General features: G+C 48.7%; 1 protein-coding gene across 2 annotated transcripts; it reads right to left on the bottom strand.

Moving 5' to 3' along the window:
• Positions 1-289: 289 nt before the first annotated feature.
• On the bottom strand, positions 290-15,595 carry LOC129699542 (solute carrier family 22 member 2-like). Of its 2 annotated transcripts, XM_055639437.1 has the most exons (11): positions 14,478-15,595; positions 11,953-12,056; positions 11,710-11,864; positions 9,254-9,422; positions 8,614-8,728; positions 8,091-8,197; positions 6,398-6,612; positions 3,241-3,349; positions 2,752-2,864; positions 1,726-1,825; positions 290-750 (listed from the first exon to the last, which is right to left on the bottom strand). In XM_055639437.1, the coding sequence occupies exons 1-11, from the start codon at positions 14,886-14,888 to the stop codon at positions 663-665; spliced, it is 1,686 nt and encodes a 561-aa protein (XP_055495412.1). In that variant the 5' UTR covers positions 14,889-15,595; the 3' UTR covers positions 290-662. The 2 variants fall into 2 exon arrangements, 1 of the variants encoding a protein (XP_055495412.1); XR_008723872.1 differs by lacking the exons at positions 290-750; positions 1,726-1,825 and having other exon boundaries at positions 2,829-2,867; positions 3,241-6,612; positions 14,478-15,594.
• Between the last annotated feature and the right edge of the window lie 271 nt (positions 15,596-15,866).

Genomic DNA, 15,866 nt, shown 5'->3' on the forward strand with positions numbered 1-15,866 from the left:
TAAATATGTTTCAAAAGAATTTACTTAATTATGGGCTAATAATCGGAAAAAACTTATACTTAAATTTTGGAAAAATGCTCCAATACCAACAACAAAAATGTGGATTTCAAACATGTTCGAAACACTACACTTGGAAGAGATGAGACTCCTCCTAGCAGGCAAAGCAGATCACTTCCAAAAGACGTGGTCTGCATTTATGGAACTATTACAAGCATAAGGTGCAATAATAAGTTAAAACATAAAGGCTACCAGGATCTGGTAATGGGAGGTATAAAATACATTTTTAATAAGAATACGGTTGGTATATCCTTTTTTGCGGAGTTTTGTGTTACAATAGAGCGATTGATTTTCCTTTCTTCTTTTTTTTCTTTTCTTTCTAGGGTTTTATTTCTTTTCTTTACTTCCTTCTCTAATTCCTTCCCTAAGGGGTTCTTTTCTCCCAACACTTTCCTGCACCTTCACGATTCTTGCTTACTTTTCTTACTTCTTTTATTTCTATCTTTTTTAAAGCTCAAAAAATGAAGTGGTACAACATAATGTAATAAGATATATGCAATGTATTAATGTGATTTACTGTACTGCTAATAAAAATAAAAATTAAAAAAAAAAAAAAAGAAATTGTAAAGCTGACATTAGTGCTGAAGGACAATAGTGCAATCCATTCACGCGTTGTCCCTGGCACTGTGTGTTGGTGTCATTGAGCGAAGAACCACCTTCTGATAGGCTGGCCTCGAAGAGTTTCTCTTCCACCTGGTGGAAGAAGCAGATAGTCATCACAAAAACATCAAACCTCGCAGCGCAAGGGAAGACCAATTGGGAATGAACTTCGCTTTCCAATCCCTTCCTCAGCTCAGAGTTCGTGTTGTGGGCAATGTGTGGGGGTTTCTGCCACACAGTGAGTTCCACCCCCCCCCCCCCCCCCCCCCTCCTCCTCCATTGGACACAGGCTTAGAAACATTCCTAGTCCCACATCCACTGTGTTAAATGTTTTCACTGCGCACAACGTTCATTCGTTCACTCGCTCGGTACAAAACAACACAGCGGCAACTCCTTCAGTCCCTTCAGTATTCTGTCAGTGGGGGAGGTGAAACATTGAAGCAGAGAATCCTCCCTGTTCACTTCCACCCAGCACATTGAATACCCCCCCAGACCCCACCATGGTATGAACAGGTGGCGGGGGCAGGTATAAGGTGAGGGGTCGCAGATGTGGGGTCACAGGCGGTGGGGCAGGTATAAGGTGAGGGGTCACAGGTGTGGGACAAGTAAATGGTGTGGGGGTCACAGGTTTAGTTTAGTTTAGAGATATTGTGTGGATAAAGGCCCTTCGTCCTACCGAGTCTGTGCCGACCATCGATCATCAATACACTAGTTCTATCCTACACACTAGCAACAATTTACAAAAGCAAATTAACCTACAAACCTGCAAGTCTTTTGCGTGTGGGAAGAATCCTGGGTCTCTGGACCTATAAGCAGGTGGTGGACATCTAGAATGTACTGCCAGTGGTGGTGGTGGTGGAGGCAGATACAGTACAATAGTGATATTTAACAGGCTTGTAGATTGGCACATGGATATGCAGGGAATGGAGGGATATGGATCACATGCAGGCAGATAAGAGTTGGACCTGGCATCACAATCAGCACAGACATTGACGGTTGAAGGGCCGTTCCTGTGCTGTACTGTCCTATGTTCTAGGGCGGGCGAGGGGACATTGCTCGGGCACTCACCGGCTGATGTTCTCGATCTCCTCGATGGTGTCGGGCAAAGTCAACCCCTTTGTCTCGGGCAGAAACAGCACTAGGACCCCGGAAACCAGCCCGATCACCCCTGAGAACGGACACAGACAAGGTAAGAGAGAAGACGGCTGATTCAACTCAGTACAACAGGGAATTTGGTGAATATAGCTGCCGTTTAAAGCTGCCAATCCGAGAAAACTCTCTCGGCACTGGGGACGGGTGAGGGATGAGGTGGTGAACCAGGCAGGTAAAGGAGCAGGTAGTGAGGATGATTACAACTCCGGGGAAAGGTGGAGCTGAGAGGGAAAGAGAGAGATGTGTCCATGCAACAACGCGGACTGTGTACATGGGTACAATAAGTACATGCACACACTAGTACACACATGCAAACACACATAATAGTACAGGAACTCACACATAGTGATGCACACTTGCACAAACACACACAGTGGTACACACAGGCACAGATTCACATTAAGACACATTCACACAGTCACACACACGCGCGCACGGGGACAGACACATATCTAAACACAGACTTATACATGCACGCAAACATGTATATAGATACAAGTGCAGACACACACACACACAAGTGCAGACACACATCTTCTAAAACATATATACAGACACACACAGACGCACACAGAGGCACAGCCATTCAATTGCACAGACATATACACATACAGAGACAGATGGACACACATACACAGAGACATACATACAGTCTCACATACATACACTCTCACAAAGATGCACACATACAAACTCTCCCACACACACACATACAGACATACATACATATACACACAGTTACACACAGACTCACTCACAGACACACACAAACACACAACTTGTGAGACACCAGCAGAGCAACAAAAAAGTCCCTTCAGTTTCCAGCTCCTTAGACGGGGAGTCAGTTTTGGGGAAGTCAGCAGTGAACGGGATTGGTTCGACACCCTGCACCCTGTACAAGGAGAGCCGATTGCGATTTGCTTCCCACAGTAGGCGACTCACCAAAAACCACGAGCGGCATCTGCACCCAGAGGGCAGCCAGCCTGAACACCAGGAACGGGCAGAGGATGCCACTGAGGTCCGACAGCGAGGCACACACCGACACACCGAAGCTCCTGCTGTGACAACCACCTCTGGTTAGTTTAGAAATGCATCATAGAAACCGGCCATTCGGCCCACCAAGTCCACGCTGACCACCGATCACCCATTCACACTTGTTCTATGTTATCCCACTCTCTCATCGACTCCCTACACACTAGGGGCAATTTGCAGAGGCCAATTAACCTACAAAGCTGCACATCTTTGAGATGTGTGGAATATCCTCTCTTTAATTAACCTCAAATCCAAGTTAGGATAAAGGGTCTTCATCCTGAAACGTTGACCCTGCTTCTCTCACCACAAATGCCGCCCGACCTGCTGAGCATTTCCGGTGCTTTCTTATTTTGTTGCAGATATCCAGTATCTGCGGTATTTGTAGTTCTTAGTTCTTACCGTAAATAAGTGGGGTACAACTCTGTGTTTACGAAGCACACCATCTCAATGGCGATAGTTATGCCCAGCCTGCCCAAGGACGTGACCACGGTCTTCAGCCAGTGGAGATCTACAGTGGAAGAAATGTGACCAACTCACAAAATATCCTGCCTCCCAATAAACTTCAGAATATCGCAAACTACCATTTGACCATAAGACATAGGAGCAGAATTGGGCCATTCGGCCTATCGTGTCTGCTATGTCATTTGATCATAGCTGATCTATTTTCCCCTCTCAACCCCATTCTTTTGCCCTCTCCCCATAACCTTTGATGATTATCACAAACTTATCAATCCCTGCTTTAAAAAACCCGATGGCTTAGCCTCCAAGACCATCTGTGGCAGTAAATTCCACAGATTGACCATCATCTGGCTAAAGAAATTCTCCTTCATCTCCATTCCATCCCCCGTTAAGATTAAGGCTCATTTCATGAGATATATCATAACCTCTCTTCTTTGTCAGAAATTGAGGGAAGACGTGATAGAAGTATATAAAGTTATGGGAAGCGTAGATTGGGTAAGCAGTCAAAACCTTTCTTAGGATGGAAATGCCAAATATTGGAGGGCATACCTTTAAGGTAAAAATTTAGGTTTACACACAGAGAGTGGTGAGTGGCTGGAACACGTTGCTGGGGTGGTGGTGGAGACAGATATGATAGATGCATTTGAGAGACTTTTGGAAAAGCACATGTATATGCATGGAATGGAGGGATACGGATTATATGCAGGCAGATAAGAGTTGGGATGAGCATGGTGTCATGTTCAGCACGGTCATTGTGGGCCGAAGGGCCTGTTCCTGTGCTGTGCTGTACTGTACTGTTCTATGTTCTCTTGCTTATCAAGAATACCCCTGACTTAAAAATATTGAAGTCTGCTTCCACCAACTTTTCAGGAACAGAGTTTCAAAGACTTGCGACCCTCTGATTCACGGTGACTATTGTATCTGCCTTCACCACAACCTCTGGCAGCGCGTTCCAGGCACACACCACCCTCTTTAAGCAATACAAACTTGCCCCGCACATATCCTTTAAATTTGGCTCCTTCCCACCTTAAAGCTATGCCCTGTAGTCTTTGATGTTTCCATCCTGGGAAAAAGGTTCTGATTCTCTACACTTGTCTACGCCTCACATAATTTTATAAACTTGCTGCCTGTCCCCTTGAGTTACTCGAACACTTTGTGTCCATCTCCTGTGATGTCGTAAACTAGATAGACACACAAAAGGAAAGTCCTCTCCACATCCACCCTGTCAAGACCCTTCAGGAATTTTAATGATTAAAATCAACTTTCCTATTAAACTTCCAGGAATACAAAGCTATCCAGTCCAACACCTGAAGACGGGTTATCTGAAGCAGGGTCTCGACCCAAAACATCACCAATTCCTTCTCTCCATAGATGCTGCCTCGCCCGCTGAGTTTCACCAGCATTTTGTGTCTACCAACCTTTCCCCATACAAATCTAAGTGTTACCCTGGTGAACCTTCTCTGAATTATTTCTAATTAATTAACATCCTTCCTGAAATAAGATGACTGATTCCCTCCACAATAATGTGATCTCTCCTATGCCCTGTGCATCTGTACAATTTGCAAAAAATTGATGAATAAATAGATTTACCATAGGTATAAGGTACCATATCGGAGAACTGCTTCCAAGATTAAGGAATACTGATCAAAGGATTACGACAAGCTAGGTAGAAACATAAAAAAATAGGTGCAGGAGTAGGCCATTCGGCCTTTTGAGGCAGCACCTCCATTCAATATGATCATGGCTGATCATCTTAAATCAGTACCCCGTTCCTGCTTTTCTTTGATTCCTTTTGCCCTAAGAGCTAAATCTAACTCTCTCTTGAAAACATCCAGTGAATTGGCCTACACTGCCTTCTGTGGCAGAGAATTCCACAGATTCACAACTCTCTGGGTGAAAAGGTTTTTCCTCATCTCAGTGCTAAATAGCTTACCCCTTATTCTTAAACTGTGACCCCAGGTTCTGGACTCCCCCAACATTGGGAAGATTTTTCCTGCATCTAGCCAATCGAACCCTTTAACAATTTTACATGTTTCTATAGGATCTCCTCTCATCCTAAATTCCAGTGAATACAAGCCTAATCAACCCATTCTTTCGTCATATGTCGGTCCCGCCATCTCGGGAATTAACCTGGTGAACCTATGCTGCACTCCCTCAACATCAATAATCTCCTTTCTCAATTTAGGAGACAAATATTGCTCCAGATGCAGTCTCACCAGGGCCCTGTACAAATGCAGTAGGACCTCCTTGCTCCTAAACTCAAATCCTCCCGTAATGAAGACCAACAAGCCATTTGTTTTCTTCACTGTCTGCTGTTCCTACATGTTTACTTTCTGTGACTGATGTACAAACACACTTAGGTCTCATTGCACCTCCCCTTGTCCTAATCTGACACCATTCAGATAATAATCTGCCTTGTTCTTCTTGCCACCAAAGTAGAAAACCTCACATTTATCCACACTATACTGCATCAGCCATGCATCTGCCCACTCACCCAACCTATCCAAGTCACCCTGCAGCCTCATAGCATGCTCCTCACAGCTCACACTGCCACCCAGCTTTGTGTCATCCACCGAGCCTTGCAGCGCTCCACTAGTCACAGATGTAGAGGAATGGAGATGGGGAAGAGGTATAGGGCCAGGTGTTGCAGGGGAAAGTGGCCTGGAGGTGATGAATTGGGTGGGAAGGGATGAGCAAACCAAGGAATTGCAGGGAGATGTAACAAGGTCCAGTTCTCTCCAGCTCAGGATTTGATGTTTACAAAGATCTACACCGGAACTACAGACCACATGTTTTCAAACATCTGGATATGCAGGGATTGGAGGGCATGGATCATGTGCAGGCAGAAGAGATTAGTTGAACCAGCATCATTTTTTGCACAGAGCCAAAGGGACTGTTCCTGTGCTATCCTGTGCTGTTCCATGCTCTACACTCTATTCTCTACGCTCCATGTTCTACGCTCAATGTTTTCTGTTCTATGCTCTATATGCTATAGATTTTACGGTCTACACTGCTCTACCACACATATCCCCCTCATTGACTGTTGCCTCCTGATCCTCATTAACCTGGACCGCACCATGCTCCATGGGATACTTGCTCTCGGGTATGAAGGCTGCGATCAGGCAGGATGCCCCCGACACGAGCCCGCCGGCAGCGAAGGGAAGGCGGCGCCCAATCCTCTCGATGACCAGAAAGACGATGATCGAGGCCGGGATTTCCACAGCTCCAGAGATGAAGAAGTTAAGGTAGATGTTTCCACCCAGCGTTCCCAAGCGCATGGCCAGCCCTTGGTAGACCAGAGCGCTGGCAAACCTGCAGGGCAGAGCAGATCTTTGGTAAGTCACATCCGCTGATGACACCCTCCCACTTTACTCTGGTTGTTGCTTTGAAAATTATGTCACGTTAGACTGACCAAGGTAGAACACAGAGGGATGCATTTTACAACACAGTTTTCTAGGCTCTGTTTTTTTGCTTTTCAAGTATGTTACCATGGTATTGGTTTCTTGAGTCATTAGAGTCATACATTATGGAAACAGGTCCTTCGGTCCAACATGCCCATGCCAACCAACATGTCCCATCTACACCAGTATCACCTGCCTGTGTTTGGCCCATATCCTTCTAAACCTGTTCTATCCATGTACCTGTCTAAAGATTTCTTAAACATTGTGACAGTACCTGCCACAACCACCTCCTCTGGCAGCTCCTTCCATACACCCTTTGTGTGAAAAAGTTACCTTTCATGTTCCTATCAAACATGGTTTAATAGATAGAAATAATGCTGATGCTGGTTTACCAAGGAAAGAACACAGCTGGAGGAACTCAACGGGTCAGGCAGCATCCCTGGAGAATGTAAATAGATTATATTTTGTGTTGGGACCCTTCTTCAGATGGATGTTCTCCAGGGATCCTGTTCGACTTGCTGAGTTACTCTGGCACTTTGTGCCTCTCACGCAAAGGGTAGTTGGTATCAGAAGGAGCTGGTTTCCACCAGTCTGAAGAAGGATCCACCAGGTTCAAGAACAGCTTCTTCCCAGCAACCATCTCTTGAACAGTGCACAACACTAACCTCAGTAACTATGATCTTCCATACACTGTGTCTTTGATTGCACTGCAGACTTATATTTTGCACTAGTGTAGTTACTTAGTACTCCAGTTATTAATTTATTGTATTATTAATTGTTATATTTATCTGTATGTTATTATATTTACCGACCTGTTAAATTGCAGCAAGTAAAGATTTCATTCTTCCATTGTCAGTACATATGACGATTACACATTCTTGACTTGACTCTTGATTGAAATTGAAATTAAGTGAAAGATGCAGCGGGGAAGCAGGCCCTTCGGTCCACAGAGTCCACGCCGCGCGTCGATCACCCATACACACTAGTTCTATGTTATCCCCACTTTCGCATCCATCTCTATACACTGAGAATCTTACAGAGGCCAATTGACCTACAAACCCAAACGTCTCTGGGATGTGGTAGGAAAACTGAGCATCTGAGGGAAACCACGAGGTCACACGGAGAATGTGCAAACGCCACACATAGATAGCACTCCAGATTAGGATTGAGCAGCGTAGAAACAGGCCCTTTGACCCACTGAGTCTGCGCAAACCAGCAATCTTTGGTGCTGTGAGACAGCAGCTCTACCAGCTGTGCCACTGTGGCTACCCTGTGATCTTATAGAACATTAATCTTATAGAACAGTCCACATGGGCCGAGTGGCCTCCTCCTGCTCCAAACCCGCCCCGCCATGCGGGGACAGTCGGTGTAAACCATAGTTAGTCTCACCAGTTTATCATCAGAATCAAAGTGTGTTTCCTCATCCTTGGAGTCCTGACCAGGTCCAGCAGGGTTGGACGAGTCACCTCTCCATCCCTCTCCTCCATGGTAACAGTCTGCAGAGACACAGAAGCTCAGGTAATACTGGAGCGGCCGGGCAAGGGTGGACCTCCCCGTAGCTCTGAACCGTCCCGCACCTGGGGACCAGTGACAGGCTTGACCTTGCGGGACGGTTTGACACCCACATGAAGCTGGCGCCCTCTGGCCCGCTGACCACCAACCCCAACAACTGCCTCGCCATGCGTGGTGGAGCCCTGGCAATCCCTGGAAGGTGGAGATGGATGTCTCATCACCCCTGGTCATAGAGAGATACAGCATGGGAATAGGCCCTTCTGCCCAACTTGCCCAACATGCCCCATCTGCACTAGACTAGATGGGCTTGCGTTGATGGTGATGGGTGAAGGGCTGCGAGCTGACCATCGCGGGGGAGGTCCCTGGGGTAGGACCGGCAGTGCCCGCGCATCCCGGTCACCTGAGCCGTGGGCGACCAGCGAGCGCCGTTCCTTGCTGCCACCTGCCGTAGAATCCGAACCGCCTCCGCTTCCTTCCGTCGGGACATCATCCACCGGGGAGACTCGGGGATCAGCCTGGCAACGGGAACGTGGGCAGTTATCCGGGGCCAGAACATGGCACCAGCCGTGACAACAGAGTCAGGCGAACGACAACAAACAGAGACAGCAGCAGCGCCGCAGCTTGGCGCCAACCTGGAGCATGCGCCCTTTTTAGGGCGGGCACCTGCAGATGTCGAACCGGATGGCATCACCCTGCTGCAGACTACTGCGGCCTCAAACGCAAGAAGAAGACCAGCCGTAACCTGTCATGCAGCAAGCATTAGCAGTGGTAACCAGTCATTGCTAACCATAACCAGTCATCCTCACCAATCGTTCAACAAATATTATCTGCGGTAACTAACTACCGAAACCACATTCACCCTGCACTATAATTAGCAACAATACAGCCCTCCCTCTATGTTACCAGTAGTCACGCTCCGGCCTGGTTACTAGTAGTAACACCTCTCCTCCTGGTTATCAGTAGCAATGCTGACCCCCCCCCCCCCCCCCTGGTTACCAGTAGTAACGCCTCCCCTTCCCCCCTCCCCTTTCCCCAGTTACCAGTAGTAGGCGAGGAAGAGCAGGTTTGGGGCGGTGATAACCAGCTGCAGGTCTCTCCAGGCCGGTAGCCAGTAGGCAACAGCTGGCAGGAGCATCATCCCCAAACTGAAGCACATCTGGTTGAGGATTCCCGCTCGCCTCCTCTGTTCCGAAACCACCAGCTCCGTCACTGCAACATAATCCAGGAATGCGTGAGGAAGAGATCTTGGTAAGGCCATGCCTGGAGCACTGTAGACACAAGGAACTGCAGATGCTGGCTTATAAAAAAAAAGGCATAAAGTGCTGGAGTAACTTGGCGTGTCAGGCAGCATCTCTGGAAGATATAGCAAGAGTCATAGAAGTGTGAAAACAAATACCTCCGGATTCAAGGACAGTTTCCTCCTAGCTGTTATCAGGCAACTGAATCATCCAATCAACAACTAGAGAACAGTCCTGAGCTACTATCTACTTCACAGAAAAGTCCTCGGACTATCTTTAATCGAACTTTACCTTGCACTGTGGACAACTCGATTATAATCATATATAGTCTTTCCACTTTTTGATTTTGAGGGAGTAGAGGGGTGGGGGGGAGGAGGGGGGGAGGAGGGGAGGAGGGGGGAGGGGGGAGAGGGGAGAGGAGAGGGGGAGAGGGGGGGAGACAGAGGATGACAGGGGGGCTCTCCCCCTCTCTGCCCCCCCCTCTCTCTGCCCTCCCTCCATCTCTCTGCCCCCCCCCCCCCTCTCCCCCCCCCCCCTCTCTGCCCTCCCCCCATCTGTGCCCCCCCCCCCCCCCCCCCTCTCTGCCCCCCCTCCCTCTCTAGGGAGTGGTGAGTATTGGGACCTATGGGTGAGTGGTGGAATATTGCATTCGGGAACCAGCCCTCCCCTGTTATGCCACCCCCCCCCCCCACCACCACCCTCAATCTCTACCCCTCTCCTTCTCCCCCTCAACCCCCCTCCCCCACCCTCTCCACCATTCCCCCTCTCTAGCCTTGCCTGCACAGTTGGGGGTTATGAGTGAGTGGATAGGGCAGGGGATGGGGTAAAAGGAGTTAATGAATAATATTAATATAATATCAAGTGGTTAGTGAGTGAGTGAGAGAGTGAGTGAGTGAGTGAGTGAGTGAGTGAGTGAGTGAGTGAGTGAGTGAGTGAGTGTGTGTGTGTGTGTGTGTGTGTGTGTGTGTGTGTGTGTGTGTGTGTGTGTGTGTGTGTGTGTGTGTGTGTGTGTGTGTGTGTGTGTGTGTGTGTGTGTGTGTGTGTGTGTGACGCCGAAGGCTGCTTCCCGTGCATTGAGGGGATGGGACCCTATGGGTCCCCCTTGGTCTAGTATTATATAAAAATAATATAATTGTGAGTGTGTATGATGAGTGAGACTGCCACAGAGTTACTGGGATTCACCAGCTCCAGACCCCGCCTAACTAATGGGCGAGGGCAGATCCTGTGCGTTCCCCCGTTTACTGAATCCCACCGACTGCCAGTGGGCAGAGTGGGGATCACGGCCATAGTGGAACTGGGGCAGTGCCAGGCTGAGGGAAGGCTAAGGCATCTTCCACTGAGAGGAAAATGCCTAACCCTAACCCTAACTCGCCCCCCCTTCCAGAGCTGCCCACGGCTGGAGCTGGAGCCACTTTGGGACCGGCTGCGGGCTCCGTAGGTGTGGCCGCTCAGTGCCAGCATGCCCTTCTGGATCATCATGGTGATGATGGTGGGGAGCAGCACTGCTCTGCACGCCGCCCAGGCTGCCTTCAGCACCCCCATAGCGCCGGCTCCATCAGTCCGCCCGCTCGCATGCTGAAACACCAACCAGCCGATAGCCCGACCAAACCCTCACAGCACTCACCGGCCTACCAACAGCCCAACCGATCCTTCGCAGCATCCACTGGCCTATCGACAGCCCGACCAACCGACCCTAATCCTAATCCAAACCCTCGCTCTTATATTTGTCATTTTCATTTAACAGTTCACATCATAACTTTACAAGATAAATCAATTGTAAAACAAAATTATCAGCAAGGTTAGCATGACCTTTATTCCTTCGAAACCTTGCTTTTGTTTTGACGTAATTAGGAGGCAGCCATGATGCCAGAGTGCTTGCTGCCTTTCTACCGTGAAACAAAGCGCGTGATTGGTTAGTTGGCGTCCAACGCAATGTCAAAAGTGCATTGATTGGACAAATATTACTACTCGGAGATTTAGAGGTTTTTCTCATATTTTAAAAATATGTGCAGGTTTTGTTCTAGACGAGTAGCAGGTATGATTTCTATAATATTTTTACACAATATGTTATAAATACTGGTAGATACGTGATTTGAGTCATGAAATTAAACAAAAAAGCACCTTGGCCCACAGTCTAGCTGTGCCGCCCTGCTGAGTGTTTCCAGCATTTCCCGTTGCGATTCATATTTACAGCATAAGTGATATTTTTTAGCTTCTCACACGTCAACCGTCTTGGTGTGAAGGGGCAGGGCACTTACTTAGGACCTGAGCAGCGATCCATCCGCCTCGGCTGAAGAGACCTTGCAGAGTGCGTAGGATCAGGAAGCAGGGGTAACTCGTGGCAAACGCCAGCGGCAAACCAGCGACCAAGGTCACGAAGGTGGCGAACAGGAAGCAGGACCTGCGGCCAAACCTGCAAGCAGAGGTGTGGACAGGGAGAGTGAGGGCCGGTCACTCCCGTCCAACGCAGCAGAGGGGGTAGGGGTCGCGGAACTACCTACATGTCCGCCGCGTAGCCAATGGCGATCGTCCCCACCATGAAGCCCAGGTTGAGGCAGGCCTGAGTTAGATCTACCTTCCAGGCATCCGTGCACACCAGCTCAAACTGCCGTGGAGTTAAACAGACAACGTCACTGAGGAGCACAGGTTCCACACACCTACCAACCTGAACTAACAGGCATGACGTACATTCACAGAAAAGTTCATATGATATAGGAGCAGAATTTGGCAATTTGGGCAATTGAGGCTGCTCCGCCATTCAATCATGGCGGATCTGTTTTTCCCTCAACTCCATTCTCCTGCCTTCTCCCCATAGTGAGACCCGGAAGTTGTGGCGCTGGTGAACGGCTGTGGTCGCCTGCAGTCCGTTTGTTTTTATTTTTTTGTGTTGTTTTTTTTTTGTTTTGTCTAGTTACGTTAGGTTTGGTTTTTAGGTTTTTAGGTTGTGTTTGTGTTGTAACGGGGCTTGCTGTCTCTCCCTTCGGGGGAATGCGACTTTTTTGTCGTATCCCCCTTCTCTGCCTCCGTCTGCACTGAGGCCTAATGGCAGAGCTGGCGACCTCGAGGCTCCGGAGGCAGCCTGTCAGCACCCGCCCAGGGCTCGCTCCCATGAGCTCGGGGCTGGAACGGCGCTCCCATGAGGGGCTGTGACGCTCCCGTGAGGGCGGCCTGGCGAGGGGCTGAGACGCTCCCGTGTGGGCGGCCCTGCCCGAGGGAAACGGCGCTCCCATGAGGGCGGCCCAGCCCGAGGGAAACGGCGCTCCCGTGGGGGCGGCCCAGCTCGAGGGTGGAACGGCGCTCCCGTGGGGGCGGCCCAGCTCGAGGGTGGAACGGCGCTCCCATGAGGGCGGCCCAGCCCGAGGGAAACGGCGCTCCCGTGGGGGCGGCCCAGCTCGAGGGTGGAACTGCGCTCCCGTCGGGGCGGCCCAGCTTGAGGGTAACGGCGCTGCCGTGAGGGCGGCCTGACGCGGGGCTGAGACGCTCACGTGAGGGCGACCCGGCTCGGGGCTGGAACGGTGCTCCGGTGGCTGAGACGGCGTTCTGGTGGCGGCGGCCTGAGTCCGGGGTTTGGCCGCGGGCCAGTGGACGACGTTGTCAACAGCTGCGTCCGCTGGACTGGAGGGCGCCTGCTTCGACCACCCCCGGGCCACGGAGTTTGAACCGGCCCATTCGCGGAGCTCGGTGAGCCGCGGGACTGATTTACCATTGCCCGGGGGGTATCGCCTCAGCGCAGAGGGAGAAGAGGAGGGAAGAGACTGCAGCCCTAAGATTTTTGCCTCCATCACAGTGAGGAGGTGCTTGGTGGACTCACTGTGGTGGATGTTAGTTTGTGTTACTGTCTGTTCTGTTGTCTATTATTGTATTATTGTATGTATGACTGCAGGCACGAAATTTCGTTCAGGCTGAAAGGTCTGAATGACAATAAAGGAAATTCAATTCAATTTAATTCAATAACCTTTGTCACCCTTCCTAATCAAGAACCTATCAACCTACTAACACCTATGAGAGAAGCGAGTGTCACCAAACTTCTGAATTCTCTGGGGTGGAACCCTTTCCAAGACAGACGTGAAGCTCACCGTTTGACCTGTTTTTACAAAATGTTAAATGGTCAGCTCGACATAGATTACAAGACCTACACCAAACCCAAACCAATTAGGAGCAGACGAGGGCATTCGATGCAATTTGTGATCCCAGCTACAAAGACAGATGTGTACAGCAATTCGTTCTTCCCCCGTAACAATTAAAGCATGGAATAATCTCTACCCTACTATAGTTACCCAACCAGATGCAACTAAATTTAAAGAAGCTCTTGCTTTTTATCTTTCTGGTTTAAGCCCTCCCTTCACCACCTCCAGTTTAAATTCCATTTGGAATATTTTGGAGGACCAAGAAACCAAGAACCAAGAACCTCTATCTTAAAAATAGCCAATTACTAGATAACAGATATCTACTATGTTTGATAGCTATGTTACATTATATAACGTAACATATACATTACATAGTGTATGTAGCAATGAAGTCCACACATTCACCACCCTCTGGCTGAAGAACCTGAGCATGATGTCTGTGCTGAACATGATGCCAGTTTAAACTAATTTCCTCTGCCTGCATGTGATTTATACCCCTCCATTCACCACCAGGCTTAGGAACAGCTTCTCCCCTCTGTTATCAGGCTTCTGAACGGTCCTGCCATAAACTAGGGTACTGTCTGATTCACCTCTCCCCCATTGAGGACATTGGACTTTGTTTATGGAACTGATGCACTACAATGCTGAAAGCTACATTCTGCACTTTCTATCTTCCCATTTGCTCTACGTATTGTACTTGAGTGTGAACTGATTGTATCTATGTATGGTATGTCTGATCTGTTTGGATAGCATGAATAACAAGCTTTTCACTGTACCTTGGTACATGTGACAATAATAAAAATAAACATATACCTTCCTGCATATCCATTATTGAAATACAAATCTACCATTCTCCATGACTTCTCATGGTCTAACCTTTGACCAAAGTGGAAACCTACCTCGGTTACAATGCTGGAGATCGAACCGTTTTCAAAAACCCATCCGTCCCGGCACCTTGTCAGGGGAAGATCTCGGGAATGATTCCAGGAGAAGGGAAGTGGATCTTCACAGCTAACGGAGGAGGAATTCCAGTCTATGTCGAACCTCTCGCACTGACTGTACGGGGAGCTCCCAGCGCGGCCCGCGGGCAGCGTGAAGTTCTTCTCCTGCTCCAGGGACCAGTTGCATTTGGCCCTCAGTGCGGACACACCGGGACTCCTGCACCAATGGTCGGGAGTAACGGCCAGGAACACAAAGCCGAAGTACAGCCAGGAGAAGATGGGTGACGTTAGGTATATCAGGATGAACACTCTTCTCTGGTATGGGCCAAAGCCTCCCACTTCTACCAGGATATCGTCAAACGTGGCCATGGTGAAGGGGAGTTGAATGCCCAGCCAGGGTAGCGTTGTCCACCCACAGACCTCCTCACCGACATGCCACAAGACGCCTGTTTTCACAAAAATATCAGGAGAGCAAAGGTCTACAAATTAACGGAGTAAATCACTCGGTTATTCTAGTTAATAAGTGAATGGGGCAGCTACTTGCTGTGTTAGGTCAGACATCCACACAAACAAGTTACAATCATTTTTCAATAGCCTCAGAATAAAAAGACGTACCTTTAGAAAGGAGGAATTTATTTCGTCAGAGGGTGGTGAATCTGTGGAATTCATTGACACAGGCGGCTGTGGAGGTCAAGTCAATGGATATTTTTAAGACGGAGATTGATAGATTCTTAATTAGTACGGGAGTCAGGGGTTATGGAGAGAAGGCAGGAGAATGGGGTTGAGAGGGAAAGATAGATCAACCATGGAGTAGACTTGATGGGCCGAATGGCCTAATTCTGCTCCTATAACATGAACATACAAAGCTCTGACTGATGAAGGCAAGCATACCATCCATCTTCTTTACCATCCGGTGTACTTGTGTTGCCACTTTCAGGGAGCTGTGGACTTGAGGTCAGGATTGGACGGGGTTGTCCAAGGTTTTGAGCAGCTCTAACCATTGTGCCACTGTGATGCACACACAAATGTACCAAAGATTGAAAAACATTTAGCCATTTATCTAAAATCAAGCAATACGCTGTATACAGGTGGATTTTGTGTTGTTATTTTTAACAACAAAATGTTAGTGTTCATAAGTTACAGTGTAGGAGCAGAAATAGGCCATTTGGCCCATCAAGTCTACTCGGCCATTTGGTGGGTGCCTGGCAGATGCTGCCAGAGGTGCTGGTGGAGGCAGATACGATGGGAACATTTAAGAGGTATAAGATAGAAACACGAACAGGTAGGGATGGAGCGATATGGATCATTTGAAGGCAAATTAGATTAGTTTAGGGACGCAAAGCGCCG

This window comes from Leucoraja erinacea, chromosome 8, assembly GCF_028641065.1.
Source record: "Leucoraja erinacea ecotype New England chromosome 8, Leri_hhj_1, whole genome shotgun sequence".
NCBI classification, from domain to species: domain Eukaryota; kingdom Metazoa; phylum Chordata; class Chondrichthyes; order Rajiformes; family Rajidae; genus Leucoraja; species Leucoraja erinaceus.

Excerpts from the sequence above, each read along its gene's own strand:
- LOC129699542 (XM_055639437.1), bottom strand. The coding sequence starts at position 14,888 with ATGGCCACGTTTGACGATATCCTGGTAGAAGTGGGAGGCTTTGGCCCA. Across the intron at positions 12,057-14,477 it reads TCTCCAGCATTGTAACCGAG|TTTGAGCTGGTGTGCACGGA; the intron begins GTAGGTTTCCAC and ends ACTCCACGGCAG. Across the intron at positions 11,865-11,952 it reads ATTGGCTACGCGGCGGACAT|GTTTGGCCGCAGGTCCTGCT; the intron begins GTAGGTAGTTCC and ends CTCTGCTTGCAG.